General features: G+C 40.5%; 1 protein-coding gene and 1 non-coding gene across 6 annotated transcripts in view; one reads left to right on the top strand and one right to left on the bottom strand.

The window, feature by feature from the left end:
• CDCA2 (cell division cycle associated 2) overlaps nt 1-13,984 on the top strand; it is a 48,009-nt gene that overhangs the window by 10,523 nt on the left and 23,502 nt on the right. For all 5 annotated transcript variants that reach the window (XM_074355688.1, XM_045511558.2, XM_074355685.1 and 2 more), the window contains exons 5-10: nt 3,129-3,279; nt 4,634-4,830; nt 6,022-6,091; nt 10,039-10,247; nt 12,677-12,761; nt 13,217-13,461. In XM_074355688.1, the coding sequence (XP_074211789.1) occupies nt 3,129-3,279; nt 4,634-4,830; nt 6,022-6,091; nt 10,039-10,247; nt 12,677-12,761; nt 13,217-13,461 (957 nt within the window). The remainder of the gene's footprint in view (nt 1-3,128; nt 3,280-4,633; nt 4,831-6,021; nt 6,092-10,038; nt 10,248-12,676; nt 12,762-13,216; nt 13,462-13,984) is intronic.
• Nucleotides 10,707-10,780, bottom strand: TRNAA-CGC (transfer RNA alanine (anticodon CGC)). Its single transcript has one exon. It is a non-coding gene; the product is annotated as a tRNA-Ala (tRNA).

Raw genomic sequence — 13,984 nt, 5'->3', positions numbered from 1 at the left:
GAAGCCTTCAGCACCCTCCCTGACCCGAGCCCTGCCCACCCTTAGCCTCAGCGCCCAGCCGCTGCCGTTTTCTGGGCACGTGGGCCTTCTTTCTACCGCACTCACTTCCATCTCAGGCCTCCGCTCTCTTTCTGCTGTGTTCTTGCGGAATGCCTCCCTCCCTCAGGACCCTCCCTTATCCACCACTTACTTACTGTTTTAGTTTCCACTCAGATGTTTCCTCAGAGTGCGGTCCTGACTCAAGCTAAAGCAGCACCTTCATTACAGAACCCCATTCCTTTTTCCCTTCTCAGCAGCACCTCTTGTCCCTGAAACTACATTCGTATGTTTTCAGAACTTTGCTCGGTCACTTCCTTCTGTTTCCCGATCCCCTGGAATAGTTTCTGGTACAAGGAAAGACTGTGGCTGACTTTCTGATAGGAGTCATAAGACAAAAGCATCAAAAAAGCAGTATATTTTTAAATGCTTCGTTGATTTTTTGTGCATGAATATTGTTTTCTTTCCTATGAGGAATAGAGGAAGAACATTTCTGACTAGGGAACCTTTCATTTGTTTTAAGCAGCATTTCAAGTGCTCTAAACTCCTAGGTCATTAAACCTAACCCTCCCATGTTCAGATATAAATACAAAAAAAGTACATTGAAGGTAAATTGTATGACTTGGGGATAAACCTTTTCTCTGTATCTCTTATCTGTAGGTAAGAGTGGACCACCAGCTTTTTCTGAATGTTATCTGCTGTTTATGTCATAAAGGTTGACATCATCAACCATATTTGAATTTTAAATGTTCTGTTGTGTAACAGAGAGTTTGCTTTATGGATGTATTTAACTGGGAATAGAATCAATGTGTGAGCAAATTCACCATCAAACATGGCTTCAAGATTTTAACTGGCTTTTCTCCATATAATATCTTAATGGGAGGTAATTTTTTACTTTTACTTCTCCCTGTTAGTATACTTTTTTATTTTTATGTATTTATTTATTTTGGAGCAGAGAAAGGTTTATTGCAGGGCCAAGCAAGGAGGATGGGAGGCTCATGCTTGAAATACTCAAACGTTCTGTTGGTGTAATTTTTTAAATTGCTGTAACCTCCAAATCAGTGGAAATCTGTTAGTCTAAATAATAAGGCGGTCGAAGAGAACCAAATAGAGAACTTAATCAGTAATTTATTTTGTGGGTAACAGAACTAAATTACATATTGCTTGCATTCATCTGGCACTTCTGGCCCTGCTAGTATCAATCGAATTTGATGACTCTTTGGCTGAAACTCTATTAGCAGAGTTTCCAGAGAGCTCCTGTGCTTAGTCCTTTTTAACTATTTGGTTTTGTCAACTTAGTGAATGGCTGGCTTTCAGCTCTAAGGAAGTAAGACGCCCTGACATCAGGAAGATGTAGCGGGAGAATGCCAAAGGGGAGAGGGTGCACGTGAGGGCGGGTGTCCTGTTCGGGCCACCTGGGAGAGGGTGTGTCTGGATGGAAATGATGGAGACTGGCTTGGATGGAGTCAGTTACGCTGGGATCTACATGTGACAAAGGTGTCATGCAGATGATTTGCAAAGGCTATTTTTAGCAAAACTTTGGTAAAATTTCCAAATAGGCAGGTTCTTCCTGTCCCTTCCCCCTGGCGCCATCTCTAGGATTCAGTGCTTTTGTGTGTTCCCCAGTTTCTTGGTTGTTGTTTGTTGGTTATTGGGGTAAACCCTCTGCTAACTTGCAGACACAAAATTCTTAGTACTGATTTAAAAAATATCTTTTATATAATTTTTAAAGGTTATACTCCATTTACAGTTCTTAGAAAATATTGACTCTATTCCTGTTGTTCTGCAATACATCCTTGTAACCTGTCTTATACCCAATAGTTTGTATCTCTCACGCTCATCCTTACATTGCCCCTCACCCTCTTTCCACTGGTCACTAGTTTGTTCTCTGCATCTGTGCATCAGCTTTCTTTTTGTTGTATTCGTTAGTTTGTATTTTTTAGATTCCACCTGTAAGCAGTATCATACAGTATTTGTCTTTCTCTGTCTGACTTATTTCACAATGCCCTCCAAGTCCATCCGTGTTGCTGTAAGTGGGATTATTTCATTCTCTTTCATGGCTGAGTAATATTCCATTGTGTGTGTGTATATATATATATACATCTTCCTTATCCAGTCATCTGTTGCTGGGCACTTAGGTTGCTTCCGTATCTTGGCTATTGTAAATTATGCTGCTGTGAACATGGGGGTGCATGTATCGTTTCGAATTAGTGCTTTTGTTTTTTTCTGATGTATACCCAGGAGTGGAATTGCTGGGCCATAGGGTAGTTCTGTTTTTAGTTTTTTGAGAAGCCTCCATACTGGTTTCATAGAGGCTGCACCAGTGTTCATTCCCACCAGCAGTGGACGGGGGTTCCCTCTTCTCCACGTCTTCACCAGCACTTGTTATTTGTGTTCTTTTCATGTCAGCCACTCTGACAGGTGTGAGGTCGTATCTTGTGGTTTTGATTTGCTTTTCCCTGATGATTAGTGACGCTGAGTGTCTTTTCATGTGCCTGTTGGCCACCTGCATTTCCTCTTTGGGAAAATGTCTATTCAGTTCTTTTGCCCATTTTTTGATTAGTATCCAGCATATATAAACAACGCATACGGCTCAGCACGGAGCCTCTTAAACCAGCCTGTCAGACATGTTTGTGCTGAATCTCTTGCCCTTTCAAATTTGATTCCCTGAGGCCATCTCAGGTTGTGGGCTGTCAGTTATAAAAGAGAGTCCTTAATTCCCCCGGAAAGAATCCTCTTAAAGATGGGTTTGGCCCCCAAACAACTGGCTGTGTCTTGCCTGGGTGCCTTTCTAAAGTGCTTTCTACCTACTGCAGACCTGCCTGGCCTGCCCTGCGGGCTGTCAGTCTCAGCACCGGCCAGCCTGCAGCTCCACGTTACACTGCCCGTTCGGCTGTTGCCCAGGTTAAAAACGGAGGGAGGAGAGAGGAGAAAAGAAGCTTCGGCAGCGCACTGAATATTCGGACTGAAAATGTGTGATTCAAGGGAGGGGAGGCTCTGTCTGCTGCACTGCTTATCAGCCAGCTCTGATCTTCAGAAAGCCTGTATTTGGTGTGATTTATAACGCCTTCTATGTTTCTGCGTTTTAATAGGGCAGCCCTGTTCTGTATCGAAATGTTCATTCCTTAAGAGAGCAAATGTCTGCCTTCCAGTCGGCTTTTCACTCCATAAAGGAAAATGAGAAAATGACCGGGTGTCCTGAATTCTCAGAAAATGAAAGAAAGTTCGAGACCACAGGCTCGAGTGAGTAGAAAGAATGCAGCCAATTCGGACTTATTTATTTAGACAAGCCTCTGAGACATAAAAAAGATTTGGTTCCTTACTGCGAAAGCAGTCTTTCCTGAGTGGAGCTGTATTTTTAAATGGAGCCTAACATTTAAATATTGGGACATTTCACACAAAAACCTGGATTCCTTGTTTCTCTTTAAAAAAACCTGGTATCAGGCATTCCTGAGCCTATGCCTTCCATTTCCATGTGGCCACAGTTAAGTGTGAAGTGTTACAGTGTCAGAGCTGGTGAGCTCATTTCATCTTTAGAAGAGGGCATGTGGTGGATTTATTTGAGTGCACAGACCTTGATTTTTAGAGGATTTATTATGAGGTTTGGCAAACATTTGTGTGAATACCATCACCCAACCCTGATATTATAAACAGATATATTCAATCTGGCATCTTAACAACCTGCCATATTCTTTAACATAACTTTTGTTTAATTTTTTTAAATCTATTTTTATATATAGTGGCTAACATTTGTATATTTCACACTCCCAAATTTATCCCCTCTGCCATGACTTTTAGATTGTAGTTTATTTGGTGAGTTTTCTGTCCTTTTCCCTTTCCCAATTGCAAAGCATTTCAAACACCAGAACTAGACAGAAATCGTGGCCTTACTGTCATCATAACCCTCAGGTTCCACGTGATTTTCTTTGGTTTCCTGAACCATCTTCAGGTACATGTCAGCACCCCCTTGTGTGCAGGACACTGTTACTCAAGATGAATCCAATTTATCTATCGCAGCAGTACATGACCTGCTCCAATGCAGTCATTTGTAATTTGTAACTTAAGATATTTTTCAGTTTTTACCTGAGCTTTTAAATGTTTTATTTCCATGATTAGTATAGTTCTGCAGACAATTAATTTCCCTTTTTTCAGCTGGGAAGAACTGAGGCACATTGTGGCTCTATTTTTCATAAAATCATACACAGTCAAAGCAGAACCAGTATTAGAACATAAACACATCTTTTAAAATATTCCAAAGAAACGGTTTCATTCTGAATTTTAAAATAGAATGAGATACTGTATCAGAAGTGCAAATGTTATTTTGGGGTGTCTTTGTACATTTTAAAGTCTGAAGAAAGTTAATTTCCATAATTAAATTTTTGTTATCTTTTTAGCAGTCATGTTCTCTTACCTTTCAGTTAGATTTCCTTTTTTGGATTAAAAAAATGCACTACTAGATTTTCCTTTCCATTGATAAGGTAGTTAGGCTCAAGCATTACATTTTACTAAAATTATTACGATGAACACAATTTTTAAATGATACTGTAAAAGAAAATATTTATGCCTGTGTTGCGTTGTTTCTGTTTTATGTACATAGCCAAAAAGGAAAGTCTTGGTGAATGTCAACAGTCTGAGTTCCCCGCAAAGTTATCATCCAAGCGTCGGAGAATAGCCTCTCCGAGCAACTCGGATGGAAATGTGACTGACGCAGCTCATCTCCGGATACTCAGTCCCGCTGCTTTTCCCAGTGCAGACAGGATGTGCGCCATTAAAGCTTCAGCAGATCCCTCTGAGGTAATTCACTTACGGGAAACACAGGGAATAAAGCTTGGGTTCTCTGGCTAGCCAGTGTTGGGGCTGTCAAGGCCCTTTGGTAACTATGGTACTTACAGACACTGTATTGCTGTGTTGTAGCTGGGTTGTCAATTGCATGTGTGCGCATGTGTGTATTTCCTCCTTTTTAAGTTTTTTTGTGGTTGTTTGGCTTATTGGTTATTAGAGACAGTTTTGATGAATCTGTTGCCTTTGATATGAAAAAGAGTTAATGAAAAGATGAAGCCCTGTGGTCTTAGGTACTGATGGTACAACTGTGTGAAAGTCCCAGTCCTGCCTTTGACCAGTGTTTTGTCTGCCATGGAGGCAGGCACATGAGCATCGATCTTACTTACACAGGACTGGTAGATCAGGTGACGGTGATACTTGGGCTGTACTCCTCGGCCCCGGGGGTCTTGCACTTCTGCCTCGCTGCCCCTCCCTGGCTTAATACTGGCTTGGAAACCAGGTGCAGTTTAGCAATTTCTTTGCTCTGCTCACTTCTTTCAAGTAATGGTAGGGATTTTTTTGTTGCTTATAACTACCTAGAGCCTGTCAACATCATCAAAAGACGAGAACCAACAGGAATTAAATAAGACTGCTGAAGGTCAGTGTGTCTCAGACGCTCGCTTATAATCTCTGATCCCTCTGCTTTATTCTAGTTAACATGAAATCATCATCTGACAAAACCAGTAATGTTTCTTATCATAACTTTGGTTCCTTTTTGGATATAAGCCGTGATTTAGAAATGGTTTCCACATTAATACGAGTGTGTTTTCTGTCCTGGCCATGAATGGTTTTCTTTTTCTAGCTATTGATAACTTTTCTTGTTTGATTAATAATTATATAATATTTTTAGTTATTTTGAGAATTTTCTTTTTAAAGAAAGCAGTCAGCATAGTTTTCTGGACTTCAAACAATAAGGCAGCAAAAATACATCTCGTAAACATTTCCTAGGAAACTGAAAATAGTTGGGTAGGATGCAATTAGAATGAATGCTGGTTATAGTTAGATTCTTGTATACTTTTGTAACCACTGGGTCATGAAGGTGATGGATTGATTGGTTTAACATCAGATTTACAGATAATCTGTAATGCTTTACTCAAGTCTTTATAAAGGTATCAGTAATGTTATAAAGTAGTAAAATATACATCTTTACTCTTATTCCCCTAGAAATCTTCTGAGTCTGGATGCATAGTTGAAGAGTCTGCTCCACGTTCAGAGCTCACAGAGGCTTCAAGTGGTAAGTATTTAATTTTTCCTTAGTACACTTGCCAATCCCGCCATTGAAACATTTGTTTAGTAGATGTTCATGGTTGGTTTACCTACATACTAAAATTTGGGAAAACAAAAGTAATTCCTTACATTTTAGGAGCTGATGGTGTAGTGGAAATGTTTCAGAATTCATATTATGTGAGAGATGACATTTTCTTTTTTAAACTGCTGCCAATAAGAATTAGTGAAATATTTCCGAGCTGAGAATCTATTGTGAAGCACAGGGTCTCTGAACATTTAACAAGTGTATTTTGTTAGGGAAGACACTACACGTGATTTTTTTTGTTTGTTTGTTTTTGTTTTTAAGTGTGTGAAAAGGACCAGCATCCAAAACATTCCCCAAATCAGTACGCTGGTATTGAGTGAAAGGCACCAGCGAGGTCTCAGTTTTACTTTCCACTTGCCTGTGTCTTTATCTTTAAGTACCACTCTGGGAGATGTGTAGTTGGGTCTTGCTTTTTTTTTTTTTAATCACTTTTGAGAATCTCAGCCTTTTAATGGGAGTATTTGGTGCATAACCCTTTTAAGTCCAAATTATTGATATGGTTTAAATATATAAATAAATTTCAATCTGCTGTTTTTTCCATACATTTTCTGTTCTCTCTGATTTTTGTTCTTCTGTTTCCCTACTCTTTTCTTTTTTGGGTTTATTTGAAATTTTCTTTTAAAAAATCCATTCATCCATTGACTTTTAAGCTATACCTCATTGCATCTTATTATTATTATTTTTTAATGGTTACTCTAGGGACTGGGATATACATCCTTAGATTTTCACAGCCTTCTTAGAGTTAGTAGTGCACAACTGCATGTGAAATATAGAGACTTTACAAACTATAGATCTGTTTCCTCTCCTCCCACCCATGTCTTTTATGGTCCTTTACACTATAGATGTCACCCACACTATATTTGTATTCATTTTAATCCCCACAAGATAAGATTTTTTTTTTTTTCCTTTAAACAACCATGTGTCTTGGGAAATAACACGTGTATTGGAAATAGTCTTTTATAAGTTACCCAGCTAGATACCATTTCTGGTGCTTTTCATTCCTTGCTGAAGATCTAAGTTTCCCTCTGGTATCTCCCTTACTTATACCTGTGTCACAGACCATTTCTTCTTTGTGTATTTTGACCTTGAAATGTTCAATGCCCCGGGTTCAGTGTTTGGACTTTTCCCTTCCTACGTGATTGCAGGTGTTCTCACATTAAGTACCATCTGTGTGCTGTTGACGTTAAGTTTCAAGTGTCTGTCCTTGGCCTCTTCGCTGAACTCGAAACTTAAGTGCCCAACTGCCTTTCCTGGTCTCCACATGGGTGTCTAATAAGTGTCTCAGACTTGACATGCTCACGCAGGTCTTGCTGATGCTTCCTCCCCCAGTCTGCTCATGTTTTCTTCACCTCAGTGCAACAGTCTGACCACTCACCACTTGCTTGTGCCAAAAACATGGGCGTTAGCCCGACACCTTTCTTTTTCAAGTTAAACTTCCGATCCCATCAACACTTGCTTTTGGCCTTGTCTTCAAATTGTGTCAAATCCCTAACTTCTCCCTTCTGTCTGCTTCCCTGGGATCCTGGCTCCTGTCTTCTCTTGGGTGGATTATTCTGCAGATCCTCTTAAGTGACTTCCCTGCTTCCACCCTTTTTCTCACCCCTTTCTTAGAGTCTTCTACACAGTGGCCAGGTTGCTCCTTTTTAAATACTGCATGATTTTACTTATATGTGGAATCTGAAAAACGAAACAAAATGAACAAACATAATGAAACAGAAACAGTAATGGAGACAGAAGACAAATAGGTTGCCAGAAGGGAGGGAGGTGGGCAGAGGAAAGAAGTGGGTGAGGGAGATTAAGAGATAACAAACTTAAAGTTACAAAATAAATGAATCACAGGTCAGAAATGTACAGTGTGGAGAACAGTCAATAATTATGGAATATCTTTGTATGATGACAGATAACTTACGGTGGTGTTCAGTTTGAAAGGTATAGAAATATCAGATCGCTATGTTGTGTACTGAGAACCAACATAATGCTGTAGACCAATTATACTTCAAAAACAAACACACTCAGAAAAAGAGGTCAGATTTGCAATCATCAGAGGCAGAGGGTGGAGAGTCATCGGAGGCAGGGAGTGGAGAGAAGGGGGAATTGGATAAAGGTGGTCAAAAGGTACAAACTTGCAGTTACAAGATAAATAAGTACTAGGGATGTAATATACAACATGATAAATATAAATAACACTGCTGGATGTTATATGTGAAAGTTAAGAGAGCAAATCCTAAGAGTTCTCACCACAAGGGAAAAAAAAATTTTCTGTTTAATGTACCTGTGTGGGGTAATGGGTGTTCACTAAACCTACTGTGATAATCATTTCATGATGCTTGTAAGTCAAATCATTGTGCTGTGCACCTTAAACATACAGTGCTGGATGTCAACTGTATCTCAATAAAACTGGGAGGAAAAAAGTCCTCTAAATATTCGTGCCTATAAGACCTGTTACTCTTAAAAACAGTTTAAAAAAAAAAAAAAAGCGAGTCATCATTGTCATTCCCCTACTTAAAATCTCTCATCAGCCTCCTGCATACTTAAGACAGTATCCAGTCTGTCCCATTCCTACGGGCCTCCCCTGACCTAGTCCTTAGTGTTGTCTCCGAGCTCATGCTTAGCTGCCTTCTTCTGCCCTCACTCTGTTCCAGTCACACTGGCCCTGCCCAACCCTTCACGCGCCAGGTCTCCCACCTCCAGTCTTTGCACTTGGCCCCGAGCCCCTGATGTTCTTCCCTGCACGTGGGCGGGGCTCGCTTCCTCGCTTTATTCAGATGCCTGCTGGGGAAGCTGTCCTCGAACACCACCTCCCCACATCACCCCCCACCCCCCATCTCTGCATTATCTTCCTTCCCGGCATGCTTTACTACTTGCTGTTACATACATATTTCTTTAACTTTTTATTTTGAGATGACTGTAGATTCACAGGCAGTGCTAGAAATAATATGAAGCGATTTCTGCACCCTCCCCCCGGTTTCCCCAGTGGTGGTACCTTTTAAGCTGAAATGCCTGGCACAACCAGGAGATCGACACTGATACAATCCACGGGCCTGTGGTTTCAGAGTTCACCAGTTTTGCACACACACGTCGTGTGTACGTTTAGCTCCGTGTGCTTTCACCCCAGTGTGGCCTGCTGTAAGCACAGCAGAGTTAGCATCTATCATAGTCCCACCGCAGGGTCCCTCCTGCTGCCCTGTTACCGGCACAGCTGTCTGCTGCCTTCTTCCTCCTGTGCCTCCCACCTACTATACTTTATGTTGTCTGCTTGCCCTCTGGAGACATGGGCGCCTTGTCCCTTGTGTTTACCACTGTATCTCTGAAATTGCCTAATACATGTTTGTTACATGTCGGTCATAAGGCAATGGGTCTTTCGTGAGAAGAATTTGCAGGGAGGAGGCTGGCCTTGTTTGGGGGCACATGCAGTATGTGAATTTTTTGGTTTGATCATCTTTCTCCTCGGCATCCCGTCCCGTCCCTCCCACCACCCTCGCGTGCTGAAAATACCTCTGACTCCAGCAGTAAAACTGGTCATTATTGGCTGTCCAGCTCTGCTTAGCATTATGGTGTGAGTCATAGGTGTCGTGAGTGGAGGCAGGCTAACAGTCAACAGCTGACCCACGGACGCCGTCTTAGATTCCCGTGAGCCCAAACTCCTTACTGTTACCCTTGGTAGTTAGGTTTGAAATAAAAGCTGTGATTCATTGCCACATCTGTCTCCTTTTTACACTTATAAGTGAAATCCCAGACGTTCCTCCCCAAGCAGGGTGTATTAGGGTTGAATTTCTGAATAGTGATTCTCTTTGCAAGCACGTAATACTTTTGGTGCGGAACAGACTGATCAGATGACCTCCATTCACGTTTACAACACTGTGTTGAAGGAATGCAGGTGGCTGGCTGTGCAGAGAGCAAAGGACCGAGTGATGCCATTTCAGGTGACAAGTCTACAGAAATGAGCACAGACCCAGCCCCGGGAGCCAGGCCACTGGCTGCTCCCCTGTGTCCGAGGGACAGTCCATCCTCTGCGACCTTTGTACTTCGTTCTGTGCTGAAGAAACCCTCGGCTAAGCTGCGTCTAGAAAGCCTGCAGGTGAGTGTAGAGCTTCATTTCCTAAAGCGAATTGAATAAAAACTCATTTTGGTTCAAAGAAGTACCTCTGAAATGCTGTGTGTCACGCTGTGTGACAGGAAATATCTTACCCCACTTTTCCCTCTTCTTCTCTCTCCTATAGTAGCACTGGGCAGAGTTTCCTTTTGCTCTTTTTTCCCTCCTAAACTCAGTATGGAATGTAGTATGTAGAATTAGTATAGGTAGGCTGTATTTTATGAGTTTCATAGTTTTTTTTTTGATTGAAGTACCGTCAATTGCACCGTGTCAGTTCCTCGTGTACAGCAGTTTCGTAGTTACTAATGTGTGCGTGCTACTTACTTCCACCCAAAATATTTGGCCTTTGAGATACCTTTAAAATTTTTTTTAATTAATTAATTTTACATTGTCTTTCTTTGTGGAGGGAAGGTAATTAGGTTTCTTTTTGTTTACTTTTTTAACTGGAGGTAACTGGGGATTGAACCCAGGACCTCTTGCACGCGAAGCACACACTCTACCACTGAGCTATACCCTCCCTGCCTAAAAATTTTAACTGTTTATAACTGTAGTACATAAATATGTTCAAACAAATCACTATGTATAAAATCTCTATAGACTTACATTCTGCATAATAGCACAGCTTTATTTATGTGTTTAATTTACAAATTAAACACAAACGTGACAAAACATGAGGTACCTTTTTTGGGCATGCGTCTTTCTCTGAGCCGAGCTGGTATGGGGCGCGAGTAGGTTGCTGGAAACCGGCTGGCGATTACTGAGTGCTCCGTACGGGCAGTGCTGGTATATGATGTGCGAGCAGCAGCAGTATCCAGGAACGCTAACAGCCCCATTTACATAAACTGAGGCTTGAGGTTAAATGAACACAGACAAATCTGATGTTAAAATCCATAACCGGCTGTGAACACTGAGGCTGAGAGGGGACGACTCTGGAGTCAAAGTGCCTGAAATTTAAGAACTGGGCCAATTGTCTAACCTTGGTCTACCCTGGTTTCCTTATCTATAAAAGGGCAATATTAGTAACTTCCTTTCAGGGTAATTTGAGCATTAAGTGGGACAGTAATGTGCAATTTAGCACCAGTGCCTGGCAAATGAGAAATACAGGGGGTTTTTTTGTACTTTAATATGCAACTATACCTACAAATCTGTCTCTAAAGCCAAAATGAACTAGACTGCCTTCTGTCTACATGGACATATGGTCGGTTGTTAGTTTTAAATGTTTTAACAATTTTTCTGGTTAAAGAGCTAATTTGAGTTTGTCTACAGCACTGCTCATTTCTATCTTTTATGTGTTTTATCTTAGACTTAGCATCTAAAGGACCCATATAACTCTTACTGATTAACAATATTCATGACAGCAAAAACATCACATCCTGCCACTAAAATCAAATCCAGACATTCACAACTGCTGATCTTGCTAAGCTGCCTCAGATTTGTAGGTGTTTACAGTTTGGGTTGTTTGATACAACTTTCATGGTTGTTTGAATTAAAAATAAATCTAAAAGCTAATGTGAACTTTGTTTTCTAAGTTCACTTAGGTACTAATGAGGGCTTTTACTGGGTCAGAAAAACTGACTTGGGAGACGGTTGATGAAGGAGGTTTGTTTGGGGCAGGACTGGTTTTTAGACAAGGCACTGCTCTTGGGACGGGTGTGCTGGAGGAAATGAACAGCTCTAGAGAGCAAGGACTGGTCAGGGCTCAGGATGAGACAGGAAGCGCAGATGAGGATTTGAGGGTGACTCATCCACCTCCAGCCCCGGCTCTCCTGCTTTGCCCCGGTGGCCCTGTGTCTGGACTTGCCCCTCCGTTGTTCAGGTGCACACTGTCCTTTCCTCCCCAGCTTGCCTTCTCTGTAATCTTCTTTTGAAGAAGCACAGAGGGACAAATACTACCTTCTTTCCTGGTTCCTAACTCAGGATCGTGGTATCATAGACAGGAGAGTGATACATTATAAGAGGTTTATAAGAGGTGTGGTTCCCATGTTTCAAAGACAAAACACCCCATTACACCATTTACATATTTCGTTTTTTCTTGTTTCAGTGGAAATCTTATACTTTAGACCATTTATGTGGTCTGCCTCATCTTGCGCCATCCATAGTACAATATAATTCCACCCACTCCTTTTTTCTTAACTTCATTTGCTAGGTCAAAAATGGGGGAATGTGCTGAGCCCACATTATGGATTTCTGCTCTTTAATTTTGGCCTAAAACACTATTTACTAAAGTAGTAGGGAACCCAGTTTTTCTTTGTGGCTAATATGGTGTTTTAAGTCAAAACAATTAGGAAAGGTAACCTGCAGCACTCTCCGTAGTATCGACCCTTGGCCGAAAACAATTCACAGTTGCCGTTCTTAGTGACTGTGTGTATGTGTGTATATATGTAAAATTATTCATCGAAGTTTATTTTGTGTAGGAACACCATGACAGCCTCTGTGATAGTAGGACACAGCCAAGCTTAATCTCAACTCTTGTGAACTGTTGCAAAGAGCGAAAAGCGGGTAAGAAATTCAGATTTATTCTGAAGTCTGAGGGTATCATTTTCTTGCTATAAAAAATATTCTGATATAATGTATGGTATTTTCAGTGATCTGCTAATGCCTGAGGGGGATGAAGAATAGTTGGGAGGGATGGAATCTCTGTAGAGTGTCTCATAATTGGTTCTACCCAGCCCATCTCTCTATTTCTGCTTACTGGGGAAACTTGCAAAGGAAATTGACATTCCAATTTTGTAGTCTTCTAAGCTAAGCATGCAAAATTTACTTTAAAATCTATTACCATATTTTAATTAGAAATATTGCTTATCTTTTCCATTTTGAACTTTTTTCCTCTACAAACTATGTTATATGTTACAAAAGAATAGCTGAGTCTAATCATGGTTAAAGAGTCTAGGGTATGCCTTTTAGATAAGAAATGTAGCTTAATTTTTAAATGTATTCCCATTTATTATCTATAGAAGGTAAAGAAAATTCTAAAGCACCAGCCTTTCTAAATGTGAGGAAGAGGAAGAGAGTGACTTTTGGAGAGGACCTGAGCCCTGAAGTGTTCGATGAATCTTTGCCAGCAAACACTCCATTGCGTAAAGGAGAAACACCCGTTCGTAAAAAGGATTTAAGTAGCCTCAGTCCCCTGCCAGTTGAGCAGTCACCGGTTCCTGAGCGGTTATCTCAGCCAGATTTTGATGACAAGGGAGAGAATCTTGTAAGTGTGAAAAATGTGGAGCAAACATGTTTTTATTTTCATCAGACTTCACCTATTTTCATGAGCAGTAGCTGTGCTTTGAAATCATGAAATGGACTGAGTGCTGCATCATGGTATAAATTAATGCATTTTCTAGGTAGATTATTACCAGTTTTCCCCTATTAAAAACAGTACTCCCATGACTCCTTGTACACAGCATATTTTGTGGACCCTAACTGCTGTGGATTTTAAGATGTACATTGTTTTATGTATCACTACGAAAAAATGCTGGAAGTTAAACTATGACACACATCATGAATTGTAAAATGTAAGATTTCAGTGGTGTTAAAATGTGAAAGCAACAATCTTAGAATTGATATATTATAAATATAAATATAAAATATATATAATTCTACAGGTAGAATTACTAGATTAAGGTATAGGAACATTTTTGAACTTTTTTATACATATTGCTAAATTACCATTCAGAAAGTATGTACTAATTTGGACTCACAATACTATAAATGGTTTTATTTTATTATAC

Source organism: Camelus bactrianus, chromosome 31 (assembly GCF_048773025.1).
Source record: "Camelus bactrianus isolate YW-2024 breed Bactrian camel chromosome 31, ASM4877302v1, whole genome shotgun sequence".
NCBI classification, from domain to species: domain Eukaryota; kingdom Metazoa; phylum Chordata; class Mammalia; order Artiodactyla; family Camelidae; genus Camelus; species Camelus bactrianus.
Note: the sequence above shows the minus strand (reverse complement) of the source record. Positions and strands in the feature narration are given on the sequence as shown.